This window comes from Apis cerana, linkage group LG6 (genome assembly GCF_029169275.1).
Source record: "Apis cerana isolate GH-2021 linkage group LG6, AcerK_1.0, whole genome shotgun sequence".
NCBI classification, from domain to species: domain Eukaryota; kingdom Metazoa; phylum Arthropoda; class Insecta; order Hymenoptera; family Apidae; genus Apis; species Apis cerana.
In genome coordinates, this window is record NC_083857.1 from 13,805,676 (window position 1) to 13,824,600 (window position 18,925).

Below are 18,925 nucleotides of genomic sequence, written 5' to 3' on the forward strand. Positions count from 1 at the left end.
TTAAATTAGAAATATTTATTTATGACTTATTTTATATGGATAATAAAGTATTATATTTGAATACGAATAATATTTAAATTTATAATAAAAAAAAAAGATTCATATCATAAATAAATTACATATATTATTTAAGATATAAAAAATCTTAAATTTATTCGTAATTTATATTTTTTATTTTCTCTTCATTTTAAAACTTTCACTAATTAATCAAAATTTTGAATTTGATGACATCAACAATTTAAATCAAATAATCTATCATTTTGTATTGAAAAATTTTCTCTTTGTATAAGTACATTATTATCTTTTTTATAAATAAATATATAAATATATAAATATATAAATAAATCCTAAAAACTTTGAAACATTCATTTGAAACATTAAAATATTAAAAAATTTCCTTTTCTTTTTCTTTTTTCCTTTTTATTTAAAAAATCGAGAGGGCGTTCGATCTTCGAAAATTCAACCATATTTACTTTCTCCGCCAGATGACTCGTTGATAACTTTGCATTCGTTCGATGAATATCGGATACCGATCGGACGGCTTACGAAGCCGTTTGGTCAATAAGAAGCTCTTCGCGAAACTTGAGAAAGCATAATGTACATGTGACGCGAACAAAATATCGTATATTAATGCAGTACGTGTACTTATTTAAAAATTTCATCAAAAGGAAAATATTAACAACGATGAAATTGTGTAACAAATAAGAAAGAATAAAAATAGTGTTGACTTGGATCGTAGAAAAAACAAGTTGCAGCAAAGTGTTCTTTCTATAGCCGAAAGAAAGGTCAACCCTTGTCTGGATTCTATGCAATGTACCGGCGCCCCACCCCCATTCACTGTTTGTCCTTTAAATCTAACCCCTTACTACGTATTGAAGGGTAGCATGCCGCATACTATGCAAATCTATTATCAGCGTTGTCATTGTTTGAGAGGTAAGATATGATATCATTAAATAGTTTTTCCTGATATATTTATGATTAAAAGATAATTTTACGAATTGTACAATAATATAATCTTATCGCAAAATTGTTTTATATCTTGATGTTTAGCCGCTATATCAATCTCTCTTTAAAACGTTCAAAGTAATTATGTTCTGTAAATATGTATTATGTTCTGTATATATGTGTATGAATTATCATGTAATCGTGTAAGATTATCATAGTATAATGTTTTGTAAAAAATTTTCAAGAATGAAAAAGAATTACACATTGTAACGTTTATTAGTTCCTGACTTGAATACTAAATCGATTGTCAGTGTGCTCGATGTCTATAGTACACATCATATTTACAACAAAGCGGTATATTTAGTTAATACAAACGATAGATTGATTATTGTCAAATTGAATTGATATTAATTACCGGATGATAGATATTCGTTGCGAAATAATCTCAGCAACTTCTCGTTGGATAACTTTCGGTTTAATTTTACAAGTTGAAATGTGATTCTAAAAATTTTAATATATAACGCAGTTTATAAAAATATTAATAACATATCAATATCATAATAAGTATCATAATATCAATATGAAGTAATGTATTGCAAAATTGTCTTTGATAATAAATATTATTAAATGTATTATTAATTAATATAGTAATTAGAAATATTTAAAGTTTTATATAATATCAATATTATTTTAATCACATAAAACTTTTTTTAAAATAAAGTAAAGTAAAAATTGTTAAAAATTATTAACAAGAATTATTAATAAAATTCAGAAAAATTTTAATAGATTAATAATATTATTGTTTCAGTTACATTTTATAATATAAAGAAATTTTAAAATTTTTTAAAATTATTTTTGGATACACAAATTTTATTGTATCTATGACGTGATTTTGAAGTTGATATTAACAAATTCAACATGTATGCATTAAAAATGCAAACTGCCTGTCAAAGCGAAGGCAGTGGAGAGCCTGATGATCCAAGTAGTCATCATCAGGAACCTGTTAGACCTCCAGCACAAGATTGTAGCTCATTTGACATTGTTAGGGCAACTCAGGTATTCATTTAAATAATCAATTAATTTCAAATATTATAATATTTAATTATTTAAAAATATTGTTGCCTGGATAATTTATTCTTTTTAGTATGGAGCTTTGGATCGTGTGACTGAATTAGTAGAAGCTGGTGCTGATGTAAATCAACCAGATTCAGAAACTGTAACATTATTACATTGGGCAGCAATAAACAATCGAAAAGACATTGTAAAATATTTAATTGCAAAGGGAGCTATCGTTGATGCAATTGGTGGTGAGCTAGCTTCCACACCACTACATTGGGCTACAAGGTTAATTCTAAATTAAATATGTAATTTAAATTTCTAGTTTATAGTAAAATATAATGCATATTTTAACAAATATAATAATTAAAACTTATTGTTTCTAGACAGGGCCATTTATCTACAGTTGTGATATTAATGAGAGCAGGAGCAGATCCAACTCTTAGAGATTCAGAAGGATTCTCATGTATTCATTTAGCTGCACAATTTGGTCACACTTCTATTGTTGCTTATCTAGTTGCAAAAGGAGTAAATCCAAATATGCCAGACAGAAGTGCAATGACACCCCTTATGTGGAGTGCCTATAAAGTTAATAGGTAAATGTAAAAGAATAATCAAAATACTTATTTGTAAAAATTTTTATTTATAATTATATTATATAGGTTACTTTGAAGTTTTTTCTTTTACAGTTTAGATCCAACACGTTTGTTACTAACTTTAGGAGCATCTCATTCACTCGCAGATAATTTACATGGTAATACTGCTTTGCATTGGGCTATTATAGCTGAAAATAGTACAGCAATATCAACATTAGTTCATCATGGAGCATCTTTGGATGTACCAAACATAAGAGATGAAACACCAATGACATTGTTAGGTCGCCATATTGGTGCTGCCTGGTTAGGACATAAACTTAGTCAAGAAATCAGAGAAAAACAGGGCAGAACAAGAACATGGTGTAGAGATAAGGTATTTATTTTAATTATTTTTATTCAATTTCATTTTTTAAAATCTTATTTTTTCTTTCAGAGAATGCGCTGGTATTGTATGGTCAGTACACCATTTATAGTTTTCTATGTAATTGGAATGATTTTTCAAAGTGGATTGCATTATCTAGTAAAATTAGGTGCCTTTGTCACTCTTCATATAGCACTATATTTAGCTAATCATTTTATCTTCGATGAACGATTATTTCATATTATACCAATGTCAATTTATTTGGCTACAAAGGTGAATATTTAAAATAATATATGATATTAACTATTATTATTATTATTATTATTATTAAATAATTTCACTTACATAAAATCGTAATGTTAAACTATAAATCTTTATATAATATTATAAATCTTAAATGTTGAAAACTGATTGAGTTATATTAGATAACATTTTTTACACAAGTAATATAGACAATATATGTCTTATCATGACATTTTAGATAACATACAAAGAAATATAATAGAAATTTTTAGATTAATTCTTATTACAATGTAAATAGTTTTAATTTTTTTCTTTTTTTAATTAATAATTATTATTTTTATTTAAAAATATAATTTTTATTTAACATATAATTTGCATAGCAGATTTTGATCAGATTTCTAATCAATATTTTTTTATTATTACACATCTGTTATAGATGTGGATATACGTGACATGGATATTTTGGCTAGGTATACATGCTGCTTGGTATTTATGGTTACTATTAGTTAGTGGATCTGTTCCACTTTGGATATGTTTCTTACAATCCTGGAGAGGCGATCCAGGTGTAATTACAGCTACACATGAAGATAAATTAAATGTAATAGTCTTTGTATTATAAGAATATTATTTATAAATTAATTTATTACTATTTTATTATTTTGAAATTTTGTTATTTTCAGACGATTATAGAGTTAGCAGAATCTGGTGGTTTTGAACCACAATCATTTTGCAGCAGTTGCTTGGTTAGAAGACCTATGAGGTCTAAACATTGTTCTACATGTGATCGATGCGTAGCACGTTTTGATCATCACTGTCCTTGGATCAATAACTGCATTGGTAAGTCATATAAAATAGTTTAAGTCCATAACATGTATAACCAGTATAACTTGAGATTGTATTAATTTTAGATAATTTAATCTTTAAATAATACAGTTGTATTCTTATAATTTTTAATTTTTTTTTTTTTAAACTTAGGTGCGCATAACCACAAGTATTTTCTGGGATTTTTAGCATCATTATTAGGTCTTTGTATTGTTGTTTTATCCGCTAGTGTACAGTATTGGCAATTTGAATGTTGGACAAATTTAACAAATGGGCATAGTGCTGATAATTATTTAGTTGCTGCAGCTACCTGTGATGCTTGGGTAATGTGGGTTGCAGCAAATACATGTCTCCATTTCTTTTGGGTTGGCACACTGCTTGCGTGTCAGTGTTATCAGGTTTGTTTACTTTTTCTATTTTATTTCTACACGATCAACTACATTACAAATTTCATTGCAAAATCGGATTATCTTTTTTTCGTGAAATAATTTTTATATTATTTATCATTAGATCATGGTACTTGGAATGACAACAAACGAACGTATGAATGCTGGACGCTACGCGCATTTTAAACAAGGGAATCCTTTTCATCGTGGTGCTCTTCAGAATGCAGCTGATTTTTGCAATTTAAGCTTTTGCGGTGTAAAAGCAAAACCCAGTTCAGACTGGTTGCATAGTTTTGATCACAAACAGAGTATTGAAAAATTACCTCTACTTGCTACAAAAGATAACTTCCAATATATTTAGAATTTTTCTTAAGGATCACTGTCATAGAAGATAAAAGAATTTTGCCATCAGAAGCTAATGTAATAGTGTGTCATATCACTTATGCTTAAAGCATACTTTTGGATTACCAAAGAGTTACTACATAATTGGAAGTGACTTTTAAAAAAATAGTGATTTTGCATATATGGATTTAAATTGCATACTATAAGTAATTTCTTATACTAAATGAAATACAAATTTTAACATTCATCTACTATGAAAGACTGTTCTATGACGTAAGTATGCATATCCTATATTTGTGTATTCTAGTTTGTGAATATGAAACAGAAAAACACATTGCACAAGTACTTTGACTCTATTTTTACAACAAATTATGAGCCAAGATTTTTTTTCTCTATATATTATTACAATTTACTCGATATAAATGAAATGTTAATATAATTGATTAAGAAGTAGTTTACTTTACATTGCATTGTAAATATTTATATTTTTCATGTGTAGATATTTCTATACATGATCATGTAATCATTAAATATGAATATGTTAATATTCGATTATAACTTTTTTTAAATTAAACATTTTACATTCTAATATAAATATCGTTCAATTTATAATTAATTTACATACAATTATAAATACAATTTTAATTATATTGAAAAAAACGATGTAGGTTAACAAAACAGCCATGACAGTCAGTTCTAAAAAATCATTGTATAATGTATTTTTATGGACATTATTTATTTATAATTATTTGTACTTTGTAATTTTTAAGCCTTATGAAAAATCGTGAAAAAAATCATAAATAACAATATCATTACAATTTCTGTTAATATTATAAAAATTCCATAAATACATTAAATACATTATTGGAATTGGAAAGAATGTTGCTTAATAAAAATATATGCATATTTTTATGTTTAAAAATTTATGAAACATTTTTTCAAAAAAAGAATAATCAAATATTATATAACATGATTATAAATTAAAGTTATATTATATATTACTGTTAGCAATTTAATCCGTTTTTCGTACTTACAAATAAGTTTACCTGATTTAAGTGCCATGCTTATATTGTTCAAAAGATATCGAATTGTACTACATGTATATTATACATATTTACACGTACGTATTTACACACGTACTTATTTATGCTCTCATAAGATTTGATTAAAGTTTCCTGTTGTATCTAATCTATTATTACATTATGTAAAGAACGATAGCAATATAGCATAGCATATATAAAATTGTTTACTATATCTGTTTGAATGGATGTCATACTTTATCATAAAAATTTCAAAAATTTATCTTATTAATTATACGTAGAAATATCAAACATAAAAAGAAGAAAAAAAGAGAGAAGCTTGATACATTTTTTTATGACATATATTTATAATTACATGTATGACGATAATTACTCAGAAAATAATTATTGAACATTATATTTTACATTCCAAAAATTCCAAAAATAATTTTGAGCGTGTAATTGTGAGTTTCTTTTTTGTTTTTAACGTTAGTATGTAATTAAAAATGTATGCTTACTTATAATTCGAGTTTTTAGCATTATTAATATGCATATATAATTGCATTGTACCATTCGATTTAAAAATCGATTATATTGGATTAAAATTAGATTAAAAATATTGAAAGTTTTGTTGCGCGAATAATTCAAACAAGAAAATATAATATTCTTAAAAGAAATGGGATTAAAAAAATTACTTTTATTAAAATTTAATTAAAAATAAAAATCCTTATTATTACAAATTTTTATCAATAATTCCATGCAATCAACTATTAAATATAAGTACTCGAATTGAAAAAAGTGCATATGTTTTTAACATTGCATTTTCAATAGGTGCCTAAATGTTTAATTATATTATATTATCTTATATAAATTTTAAAAAAAAACATTCTGAGAATTGATCAAGAGTAAAAAGTTAAATATATTTTACTTATTAAATAATTTTTAATAAATTTCAAATTGAGTATATAAATGAATGTCACGGGATAGTTTTATTTGAATTAAACAATATCATTCTGATAATAATAGAAGAATATCAATTATATAATTTTATTGTTCTCAGATTGTTTTAATTTGCGCAATACATTTTATGTATAGATCATTTAATTTCATCATGTATATAACTCAACTTATTTTTATTCTAATAATTTACACTTCATTCCGATGCCTTTGATACATGCATATACAAAACAAAATTGATATTTAATATATATGTCCAAATATCATTTGTTAAAAACAAGTTTCCAATTTTGACTGCTTGTACAGAACGTTATTGAAGTGTTTGTACAAAACGTTGAAACATACATATAATAGGATTAATATATATTCGATTGAGCGGTAATATTGATGGAATGAATACTCTGTATCAGAATTATTGCAAGAAACATAAAAAATGTATAAATATTATAAATACAAATGTAAGTTAAATGTAATTACTTCATAACAAACTATTAACTACTTATCGAATGTGGTGGTACACATTTAGTATTTACGCATATTTCCATTCTAGTCCGATTATGATATTATGATAATTTAGTATTTAGATTATGTGTTTACCTCGTATGAACGACGAGACATAATCAATTTATGTATAGTAAATAGTTTCTTTCATTTTTTAAATGAATAAGTCAAAAACAAGAGAATTGTGTAGCTAAAGACACGTTATCAACGAATAAAAATATTGAAACTGTATCATAACATTTTGAAAAACATACAAATAAGAAATAGATAAATATAAAACTAAAAAAAATTTTATAATTAATATTCTTAAATATTTAAGTTTTAAATTGTTTGCTTCGAAAGATACAAGTTAAAATAACGAACGAAAGATTTAAAATATACGTATAATTGTACGAAGATTTGATTTTAGTTAATATTTTTTGTGAAAAACAAGTAAATATAGTTGTAAAAGTCTTTTTGTGACTTGTTGTGAATTTAAAAAAAATTATGAAATTCTTCACTAGTGTTATATTGCATAGACCAGTTTTAAATTATTATATCGGATTATATTAGGCTAATTATACAATTCTATTTCTAATTCAATCAATGTAAATAACAGTCATTTACTTCGAACGACATCTCAAGAACAAATAAAATTTAAAGCATCGAAGGTGCAAAAATTTTTGGTAACTAATTAAAAAATTTAATCAAAATTACTATATATTGTAAGCAAATAAAGACAAAAAATTGATTTACTAATTATTATTGTTTTGTTATTTATATTTTAATTTAATTAATAAAAATCTTTATATATTTCATTTTTTTAAAAAATTCAATTTTATCAAATTATTTTAGATATTGAACGCTGCTAACAGTCAAAAGTATATAATTATGGTATTATAAACATATGAATGTAATTGTTTAGTTGCTGTCACTTGACAGTTTAATTTTGTTTTAATTCGTGTTGTCTTAATTTCAATTTTTGTTCAATTTCTGTTCAATGTGTTTATCATGGTTTCCGGAAACGATTGTTTGCACGATGAAACAGAATCTTCAAATATAACATCTTTACAGACAGATTCTAGTTACAAAACCAATACCAATATCAAACAATCTTCACATGAATCTGTCTGTCAAAAAGATTCATGTAATAATTTTCAACAATTTAATTGTGGGTAAATCAGGTATATAATAATTTAAATATATATAATTTGGATATAAATATTATATTTATTAAGTTAAAGACTGTAAATGTCGAGAGATACATTCAATTATACATGGAATATCTTCGGAAGAAATCGATCCTGTAGAGGAATTATACAATAAAGATAAAAATTTGATAGAGCAGACGCTATGTCAATGTCACGCTCGTAAGATGTAATACAAATACTTCCATTCTATGTAACAATTATTAATTGACTATTTTTTTTATTTTCTAGCAGAGCTTATACTTTACCTGTGAAATGCAAGAATGGTAAAAACCTCAGTATTTTAAATTATTTACACTATCACTAAATTATTTTCATTTTTTTTTTTTTTTTTGGTTTTTGTTTCATATTTAAAAATTTTTATAAATTTTGTGTTTGATATAATTTTAATTATGAAAATTCAAATAGATTACTGATTTTCTTTTTTATTAACTTTCAACTTATTATAATTTAAAGATCTTTCAGATAAACGAAGACCATTTTGGAGTCCTTTTAAATGGAGGTGGCCGAAAAGAGAAATAGAAAGAAAAAATAAAACATACGAAGTGAAATTAACACCAAAAAAATGTCCTCATTATACGGAGGTAGACTGCAATATATATTATATACACATTAATAAAATAATATATTGTTTTATTTTTCCTTGTATCATTAAGTACGAACATTAAATATAAAAGATGTACAAACAATCATTATACTTGATGTTATGATAAGTTAACAATGAACCTCGTTTAGCCCATTATGTGCTGTGAAATAATGGAAGGGATACCACATAAAAAAAAAATTCCTCCTGAACTAGAGAAAATAAAAATATCTCATGAAGAGAAAAAGAAAAAAGAAGTAATAACAGAGAAAATTGACATCTATTACTTTGACCATGGGAACTCTGCGTAGGTATAACTAAATATTTCAATAGTTATCTTTTTATCATTTATGATTTTTATTATGCAGGCATTTGCTCTTACATAATCATTCATGTCTTCTTGTCATGTAACAACAAAAAAAAATACAAACTTTCAATTGATTTTTAAATGATCATAATTAAACTTAAAGATTTAAAAGTTTTAATTTCTTATATTCTATACCAAAACATTATTGTTAGAAATATTTAAAAAAAAAAAAAAAGAATCACAAAAAACAAATTTTTTTTTATTTATATATATCATTCTAAAAAAAATTTATATAACTCGGAAAATATGTTAATTATTTTACAATTATGTTCGTTAACGTAACGTATCTTTTACAATTTTTACAGATATTATCGAACAACGGATTCACCGCCCGTATTAATAACCGAAAAATGTGCCGAAAAAACCGATCAAGCAGCGATTCGTTTTTGGGCCGAAATATTTGGGACTATTCATATCGGCACTGCTTTCATCACAGCATTTATTTTACAATTAATTCGATTTATACTTTATAGTATAATCAGACCACTGACAGTGGGCATTTTGCAATTGTTTGCGGACTATTTTATAAAACCCCTATTGTCAATTGTGTTCAATGCCCTCATACAGCCTGTATTGATATTGTTATACAATATCGCAACATCTTTCAAGGATCTTTGTGAACCTATCGCAGAAGCGATAGGATTGTTCTTACGAGAAATCGCTCACGTGTGTGCGGCAATTCGAATCGTCGAAGTGAAACAGGGTACCGCTCCCTCGGTTGCTTGCACTTGATGATTGAATAGAAGAAGAGAGCAATTCTGAATGACGAATATGAAATATACTTTGTTTTAAGGGAATAAGGTATAAAACTCATAATATTTTGCGATTCGTAAAAAAATAGCACCATGTAAGTGTTGACTTAAGTTACTTCAAAATAACTGTTTCCAAGTTATTTTAAACTTCACACTCCTACCTTGTACTATATCTGTTTTTATTGTTTAAGGTTCAAAAGGTGAAAGAAAGAACGATTTGTTACATCTACGTGATTGATTTTATCTTGATTTTGAGTTGTGAAAAAAATTGAAGTAAAAACTGAATTATGATTAAATAGAGTGAATCAGTTTTAACCCTTTAAGGTCTGAGTATGTTAACTAAGTACAGGCCTTTACTAGATATCGTTATTTAGAATATCCACGAGGCCATTTTTATAACATATTTATTTCTCTGAATATATATGACTTCAAAATACTAGGTCTCAAAGGGTTAACAAAAGAACTAAATTCTTCTATTCGATATACTTATAAAAAAGAACTTAATACAAAGTGTGTGCGTATGAAAAGTATCTTTCTTTTACTAAATCACAAATTTTTATCCGTTGTTCTTCTGTAGATGATGATAAATTATCTCGATCATCAATTTGAAAAGGCATTGTCCCAGGATAGAATGATGTGAACTGAAGAAAATTTGAAAATAGCTCGGTAATAGCTGTTCAAGTTTTAACGAATATAACACATGCCTTAACACCAGGTATATATTTGGTATTATTTAAACTTTACAATATTATTATCAGTTTCATTCATTTTGTTATTTTTTGTTTTTTTTTCTTTTTTCTTTTTGTTTTTACAGAACAAATTATCCTCTTATAGCAACTAACTTCGTCAATAATAATCAATAATCATCCTTCATCTCTTTCGTTATATCTTACTGTTTAATAAATTATGTACAATCTCACAAACAACAAACGGAGGAACCTAATTACATCATGTAGTTGTTCACACTTCGCTATGTACAGGTACTACTAGTTTTTACAGAATTGCGCTTTCGCTCCACCTGCGTATGTAGTCGTTAATGCTTAAACTCTTGTCGTTCGCATATTCTATTTAAAAAACAAAACAGAAAAGAGAAAGAAAAAAGAGAAGAAAAATAGAGAGAAAAAGAAAGAAAAAGAAAGAGAGAGAGAGAGAAAGAGAGAGAGAACGAAAGAAAGAGAAAGGATAGAGAGGAATAAAGGAAAAAACAAAACGCCTATCGTCACCTAGTCTCAGGAACTGCAACCTTTTGCTTGCTGTGCATCGCGATCTAGGTGGCTGTGGTCGGAGTCTCCTGAATGGCTAAGGTTTGTGAAGAAGGCGCTGATGAAGATGTTGAGTCACCTGCAATTATAGAATTATTTTTAATAAACAGTAATTTAAAGAGATAGTAATAAATTATAAATTTAATATAATATCAATTTTACATATGAATCTTTTATGAATAAGTATTTAAATATACTTTTCATTTACATCTTATTGCAATATTATTTTACAGAGTTTCATCTCTCTCGTCAGAAAGATCCTGCATCAAAACATAATTCAATAAAGAATAGATATTAAAAGAATTCAATTTTCAAATGTTCTTTTTACCATTAAATCGAAGAAGTGTCCTGTCCTTAATTAAAGTGCTATGGATGTGCTCAATATCTATGCGGTCATCTGTTACTAGTAAACCATTCTACGTAACATCGTGTAATTTTAATAGATCGTATCATTTGTAATAATAATGTTTCTTTCCAAACAATGGTAATCTCATTACGGTAATATAATATTCTTGAATATTACATAATAATATCGATTTTAGTAGATAAGCTTACCCAAGAGGGCAGCCTCTAAATCTCCTAAGATCTCCGTTTCCTTGGGATCGATAAGGTTGAAGCGTTGATTAAGGAGCGTGAGGTGGGCAAATACACAATTAAGGTGAGCATGCAACCCCAAGAGTGCTACCTCTCTGAAGTGGCAGTGGTAAATGTGTGCCACCACATGGTACAGTAGCCGCAGGATCTTACGCACTATCGATTCGAACGAGCTAGGAAATTCATTTGCTGAAACATTCAGGAAACCGATGAATTAATACGATTATAATTTCATGTATATATCAAAATTACAAAACATTTATACCATTAAGTATAATATAATTACTATTAGATTTATATAATAGATACATGTAATTGATATATAAATATAGTTTTACATCAAGCTCTCTTTTGTTTATTTACATGTTTTATTTATTTTTATGATCAATTTTGATAATTATTTCAATATAAAAATATTAAAGATTAATATAAAAGTAATATGTCTCATATGATTCTTTATATATTCTTTATTCAATATATTAACTTTTTAATTAGAAAATTTTTACAGTTCACTATATTTTTTTGAAATATAAAAATATTGTAATTACTTATCGTTAATAATAGTAGTTATCATTTTGACAAGATGAAACGGATAACTTACCATATTTCGTAGGAAATATAGTTTCATCACTAACGGTGCGTTGTGTAAAAGTCATAACATAATCTATATATTGTGGCGCTGCCACTCTCGTTTTCTTCCCTTTCTCATCAAACCACAGATAAGTTCTGAAATATAAAAAAAAATGTTACAATTGATACATAATACCACTTAAAAGAATATGAAAATAGAAAGAAAATTGTTCAAAGAATGATAATTTTTTCTTTCTATTTTTCCTTTTTATCATTAGAATTTATCATAAATTATCATCTAAAATAATTATATATTATGATAAATTATGCTTGATTAATTTCTCTATTCAAAAAATCTTTTCCTACATTTATTACTATTTATATTTAATTCTATTTCAATTATAAATATAGTTATCTACAACAACATGTTTAATTAAGGTTAATAACTTTGATGATCATTGATGATCAATATTTATATTATATATTATTATAATATATTAATGATCAACATACGGAAAATTTTATTGAATATAAATTCGAAATTTATTTTAATGAAAATATAAAAAATATTATTCTTCTTAAAAATAATCAAAAATAATTATTAATCGAAAAATTCTCATTATCCTTATACAAGTATAAATTGTTTTTAAGCTATTGATTTTTTTAAAATTAATATATCTTATAATTATACCTTATAATTATTTAAAATTTTTATTATCCTATGACAAAGATTTTTTAAATATTCCAAGTAAATAATTCATAGTAATAAACTTTAAGTTCTAAAGATCGTTCATCTTTCTTATTCCCTCGCTAATACGACCAAAGTCAATTGATCGTTTAAAACGACTAAAGCTATTACTAAAGCATTATTATTTTATCTGTCTTTTTATCTATCTACCTTTTCTCTTTATTTATTATCGTTATTTATTATTTCAAATTCTTGCTTTATCGTTTATTTTTATAATTTCTTATGATAAATTCGAAAAAGAAAAAAAAGAAAGAACGCAATACATACCTTAAGCCAGGACCGGTCATATCAGGACAACCCGTCATCGTACAGAACTCGGATATCGTTCCGTAAACGAGATTGATGTGATCAAATAGTGCAAGAGTATGAGAGGCCAACCATTCGTTGTAATCCAAACCAGGTGGCAAATCGACCAACATCCTCAAGTCCAGCTCTGGCAGTTGCCTTTCAAGAGCCGCCTCCTCGAGATACAATTTCGGATCCTCTGTTGTTCCCGCATCTTTCTCCTTTCGTCGGGCTTTTCTACGAACAGCGTAAAATCGCTTATTTAATCTCGTTTTGCCTCTTATCACGTTAACCTGTTACCACATTTGCTCAAGCAATAAAGCATTATTGCTCAGCATAGAAGATTCATGTGTTGGGGAATTGATCTAGGAAAATATTAATTTTTTTAAGGTGGTATGAGTGGTTATGTTGGATATTTAAATTATATTTGAAATAAAACATATCAATTTGTTTATTTTAGTTTTCTATTTTTATAATGTTTCTAAAAATAGTTTAAAAATAGATTAAGTTACATTTAAATGAGAAAATGTATTTTATGGTCTATAATTCGGAAAGATGATGTGTTCCATCATCAATATGTTATTATGTGAATACAAGTTGGAAAATCCTTACAATATATGAATGATGTCCTTAGATATAAAAGTTCATTTAAAATTTTCATAAGAGATGTAATACTATTACATATGTGATTGATAATTGCAATATTAATGTACATGTATGAGAATGTTTCATTTTTAATGTGTAAGAATTATCTATAAGATGAATAAAATTTATTCCTTAATTAAACTAAAATTAAACTAAAAGAACGAAATTAAGACTTTGTTGATCATTCTGTAATTTATAGAGAATAAAAATTCAAGATTTGAAAATATATGTGTGCAGTATATTCATGTTATATAAGATTAACTTAATAAAAAACTTAATCTAATTTATCGAATCCAAAATCTAATTCGATCTGAACTAATGAAATCTTCTATTGTAAATCCTCAAAATATTCATTATCAATTTTACAGAAAATCTATAAACAATAAAAATTGTGTAAAGCATAATTGTGTTCGATGATAAAAATTCTTCCAGTGCAAAAACACTGAAATCTGACCGATGAAAGAAAACGATGAAACATTTCGTGAGCCTCTCCTCAGTGCCAGAAATGGAAAATAAGAAGACTGGAAAAGGGATGCAATTCGATGTGAATTCGATGTCTCGTTACAAATAGTGCCTTAAATTGTGTTTCGAGTTCGCGTTATCGACGCAGCGATCGAGAAACTGAGCAGATCTAGAGCGCAAAAAATACTCGAGAGGGAAGAGAAGGACAGTATAGTTTCAAGAATCGTTTTCGAACGATCGAAACGAAGTATGTGAGAAACTTTGAAAAGTTTTTACGATACGCACATGTTAAGATAGAAATCGCGCTTTTTGTGCCGAATTTATCAAGTATTATTCTTTATTGCAAATTATTTTTACGTAATATTCTCGCATCGGTTGTTAATTGTTATTAATAAATAATGATCAAATCATTATATCACTTGAATAATATTGTACACTTCATATCGCATTATTATAATACAATAATTATAATAATAATAATAATAATAATGAATTTTTTATTTATAATGCAAAGCAATAATTCGTAATCGATAGTGAATATGTATACTATTATTCGAGAGATAATAACGATAGATAATTCATATAATGAAATTTGGGGATTTTTACTTTTGAATATATATATATATAAGATACATTAATATTTTAGATCTTAATTTTAGTAATCCTTTATAAAAAAAATCTACAAAAATTTCATACTTCTTAAATGAAATAAAAAATAAATATGCAATATAATGTATTTGTAAGTAAAATTAAATTTAATATTGACATATAGAAAATTGACATATAGAAAAATTTAATTTTATTAATAATTACCAGTGATATTGAACCATGAATTATTGAAATTCAATTTTATGACTATATGATCAAAAACTAATTTAATTTTATTTTTAAATGCAAGCAATGTGTCAATTTCACTAATGGTTGAGACTTCTATAAGCGAAATAGTACAAAATTTATTTTCACAATGCAATCATTAATATGCATTTTACGTAATTCTATGGCTATTTTTAATTCAGTGAAAATAATATTCTATAATTATTCTATAATTTTTAATTTCTATTTATTTCTTGAATAATTTCAAACCAAAACGATAAAAATCGAGAAATACATTTACACAGAGGCATACATAACCTATACACAATCTATACACAACCTATTCGTCCATTTCTTGCAATTTTATCCAATACTACTATCATGCCATACAAATGAATTAAATAGTGCTAGATCATTTTGAGGTTAATACAGATTATGCGAATACGAATGAAATGTTGAAATTCGCATAAAATATAAGTTTCATTTCATCATCATTGGGAAATCGTATTCAATTGCAATCCATTGTAATTATTAATGCATAAACATCTTTGCTTACCATTGATCTTAACTCAGAGTTATAAGTTATTAATCTGACCTGTCTTAATAACGAAGCCTGCCACGACCTCTAGAATTCTCATTATAACGAAAGTCACGTTCTGTTTGTTTGTCGAGCAGTGTGCGAAACTTTTCTATTGAAAAGACTAATTACCGACAAGACAAAGTAAAAAATTTTAGAACTCTATTTAGCGAAACCTAGATAATAGAAAAATTATTCGAATCTGTACATTTGATTTCACGTATGTTAACTCGTTTATTTTTTAATATGAAAAGAAAAAAATAAAAAATTTTTAATAAAATTAATATTTTTATGCAAAATTGACAAATCATTGAAAACAGCTAGTAGTTTCAAAAACCAATAAACGAGTTTACGTTACATTTCAGATTATTTAACACATCATATCTGATTATTGGGTACGTGGGCACGTGATTTGTTTGAAATTACATTCCATTGATTTTCGTGTGAATGATGACTATAATTATCGAACTAGAACACTGTTGGTTATTTCAAATGATCTATTGATAACTTATCAAGCGTTTGATTTATGCGAACAATAAAATAATCAATGTTAACGAATATTTTTATATAGCTTATATAGATATTCGAAAATAATTGAATATAAAAAATGCAATAAATAAATAACTAAATGAATGGAAAAAATAGACAAATAATATAATGAATTAATAAATTTACATATCAATTATATACAATATAACCACAATATATGTAATATATTTAAAGCAAAATCATAACTTTTATTATTAAAACAAATTAAACAAATTAATATACTAACATAATAGAAAAATATATCATATAAATAAAAAATCTTATTTTTCTGTTTCATTTGAATAAAATATTTCAGAAGGCAAGTTTACAGTTTCAAACAAACAGTAAGTTTTTATCAACGCGCATTTTAAAACGCATAATTATATTTTAAATATTTATTGTTAAGAAAGCTAAAAGTAAGCTCGCTATTAAGCATATAATATTTTTTGATTTCTATAATTTTAATTCGAAATAAATTATTTTTTTTTTTTGAATCACTTGAAAATCAAATTTATTTAACACAATACATATATTGTTTTATCTTTTAATTTTTATCAATTTCATGTCAATGAAATATTTTTCTCATAATAATAATTTTTATAAAATAATATTTGATAAATATACAGATATTTTCTATTATTTTTATTATTATTTAATATTTTTCATATTTTCAATCTGTTCGAATCATAATACATTAAATTATTTAAAAAAAATTATAAAAAATATTCAATATAAATCGATATAAATATTCAATACATTCGTTCAACAATATATTCCAGAAAATGATACATGCATATGTATAATTCGAAAAAGTAATTTCATCCTGGGATGAAGGTTAATATGTTGGCCTAAATGCACTTTGCTCTAGAGGTCGCTCTCTGCTGCGATTTTCCCTAACGATTCTCCCTTCTTCTCCACACCATCCTGCGGCAAATTTTGGAACACATTCAAGCTCATTAGCCCAATATCACTAATACATACTGCTAGCAATATGTTTCTACAAAGCTACCGCATTCGCATCGATTTTCTCCTTACTAGTTACGCATAAAGAGTATATCAAATAAAAACGAATTAATGAAATGAATCATGGAAACTACTAACATCAATTTAAATAAATATTGCAATCGATGATCAAAAATAAATCCAATCAGTGTCTAAATCGAACGAACACTCTGCCATCTATAATACTTATTCGAGCGTCGAATTCATTCCTTTTTACAATTATGGCTGCCATTTGTAGAAAAATGTTTCGTTCGAGATTGCTAGAAGTTCAAAGTGAAGTGCAGGAAAGCAAAGTCGCATAGGTTTCCTGACAATAGCATGGACTGAGTGAGCTTGTTTCGAAATGTTTTGGCGTACTCACGAGAAGAGGCGACCACAAGTACATCGCCTCTTCTCCTGTCCGCTCGGATGTCTCGTAATTAGCAAGTTTCCATCCGACAGCCCGGAAACGTGGCGCTCCGTAAACCGAAAAATGAAACTCGCGGTCTAATCTAGGTTATACAACTGGTAAACTGTGCTAGAAACTAAGTCGTGTTAAAATTAACTTGAAATTTCAATTTAGAAAAATGGTAAAAATATATTTTAAAGGTTATGAAAACTTTGAAGTGAATATTTTTTTATATTTTGAAAGACTACATTGAAATATAAATTTGATTGAAAAATTTAATGTATAATAAATATAAGATTCTCAATATTAACGTTTGATTATAATTTGAATTATACCTATCTTTCAAATTAAACATTTAAATATGAATTAATCATATTTCATATTACAATGAAACTGAAGTCCTTGAAACCTATCAGATATAAATCGAACTATCGAATGTATAGTTTGAAATGAGTTAATTAATGTAGAATTACTAAAGTGGAGACAAAGTCTGATTTGTCTTGATTTATTAAAATGACAGCCATGTTGAATATATAACTTAGACTATAACTTAGACTTTCAAATTATTTCATAAAATATTAATTATAAATAATTTAAATTATTTTATTGAAAAATAATTTATATATGAAATATTCGTTAAGATTAGACTCTTTTGGATTAAATTACGAATTAAATATTCTCATTAAAATTAAAAATTCTAATTTTTAACACAGCTAGAATAAATTATTAATAAGAACTCGGGAAAATTCTACATGCATATTTAATTACAGTTTATGATTCATTCATTAACGTTGCTATAAACGCAAATTTATCTACTCTTTGAACGAAAAAAATTTTACATTTTAATTAAAACTGACAATTTTTACTGTTATGGTGGTTTTATCACAGTGATATGAGAATATCTAATAGCCCCATGAATTTGAAGCATAATTTA

At 25.9% G+C, this 18,925-nt stretch overlaps 3 protein-coding genes across 14 annotated transcripts in view; 2 read left to right on the plus strand and 1 right to left on the minus strand.

The window, feature by feature from the left end:
• The first annotated feature begins 488 nt into the window (after positions 1-488).
• LOC108003832 (palmitoyltransferase Hip14) lies at positions 489-5,337 on the plus strand. Of its 5 annotated transcripts, none has more exons than XM_017066362.3 (10): positions 489-933; positions 1,754-2,001; positions 2,090-2,289; positions 2,388-2,597; positions 2,691-2,970; positions 3,031-3,231; positions 3,638-3,799; positions 3,882-4,038; positions 4,177-4,421; positions 4,534-5,337. In XM_017066362.3, the coding sequence occupies exons 2-10, from the start codon at positions 1,864-1,866 to the stop codon at positions 4,768-4,770; spliced, it is 1,830 nt and encodes a 609-aa protein (XP_016921851.1). In that variant the 5' UTR covers positions 489-933; positions 1,754-1,863; the 3' UTR covers positions 4,771-5,337. The 5 variants fall into 5 exon arrangements, with proteins under 5 accessions (XP_016921851.1, XP_028525512.1, XP_028525513.1 ...); XM_028669711.2 differs by having other exon boundaries at positions 499-933; positions 2,676-2,970; XM_028669712.2 differs by lacking the exon at positions 489-933 and adding an exon at positions 1,108-1,299 and having other exon boundaries at positions 2,676-2,970.
• A 3,676-nt stretch (positions 5,338-9,013) lies between these two features.
• Positions 9,014-11,302, plus strand: LOC108003815 (uncharacterized). Its single transcript, XM_062076547.1, has 2 exons — positions 9,014-9,305; positions 9,671-11,302. The coding sequence occupies exons 1-2, from the start codon at positions 9,157-9,159 to the stop codon at positions 10,095-10,097; spliced, it is 576 nt and encodes a 191-aa protein (XP_061932531.1). The 5' UTR covers positions 9,014-9,156; the 3' UTR covers positions 10,098-11,302.
• Positions 10,819-18,925, minus strand: part of LOC108003814 (MOB kinase activator-like 2) — a 45,890-nt gene continuing 37,783 nt past the window's right edge. For 5 of the 8 annotated variants that reach the window (XM_017066329.3, XM_062076542.1, XM_062076540.1 and 2 more), the window contains 4 exons: positions 13,559-13,813; positions 12,575-12,699; positions 11,935-12,162; positions 10,819-11,458 (listed from right to left, as the gene is read on the minus strand). In XM_017066329.3, the coding sequence (XP_016921818.1) occupies positions 11,385-11,458; positions 11,935-12,162; positions 12,575-12,699; positions 13,559-13,813 (682 nt within the window). In that variant the 3' untranslated portion in view covers positions 10,819-11,384. The remainder of the gene's footprint in view (positions 11,459-11,934; positions 12,163-12,574; positions 12,700-13,558; positions 13,814-18,925) is intronic. The other 3 variants (XM_062076546.1, XM_062076545.1, XM_062076544.1) reach the window with 1 other exon arrangement.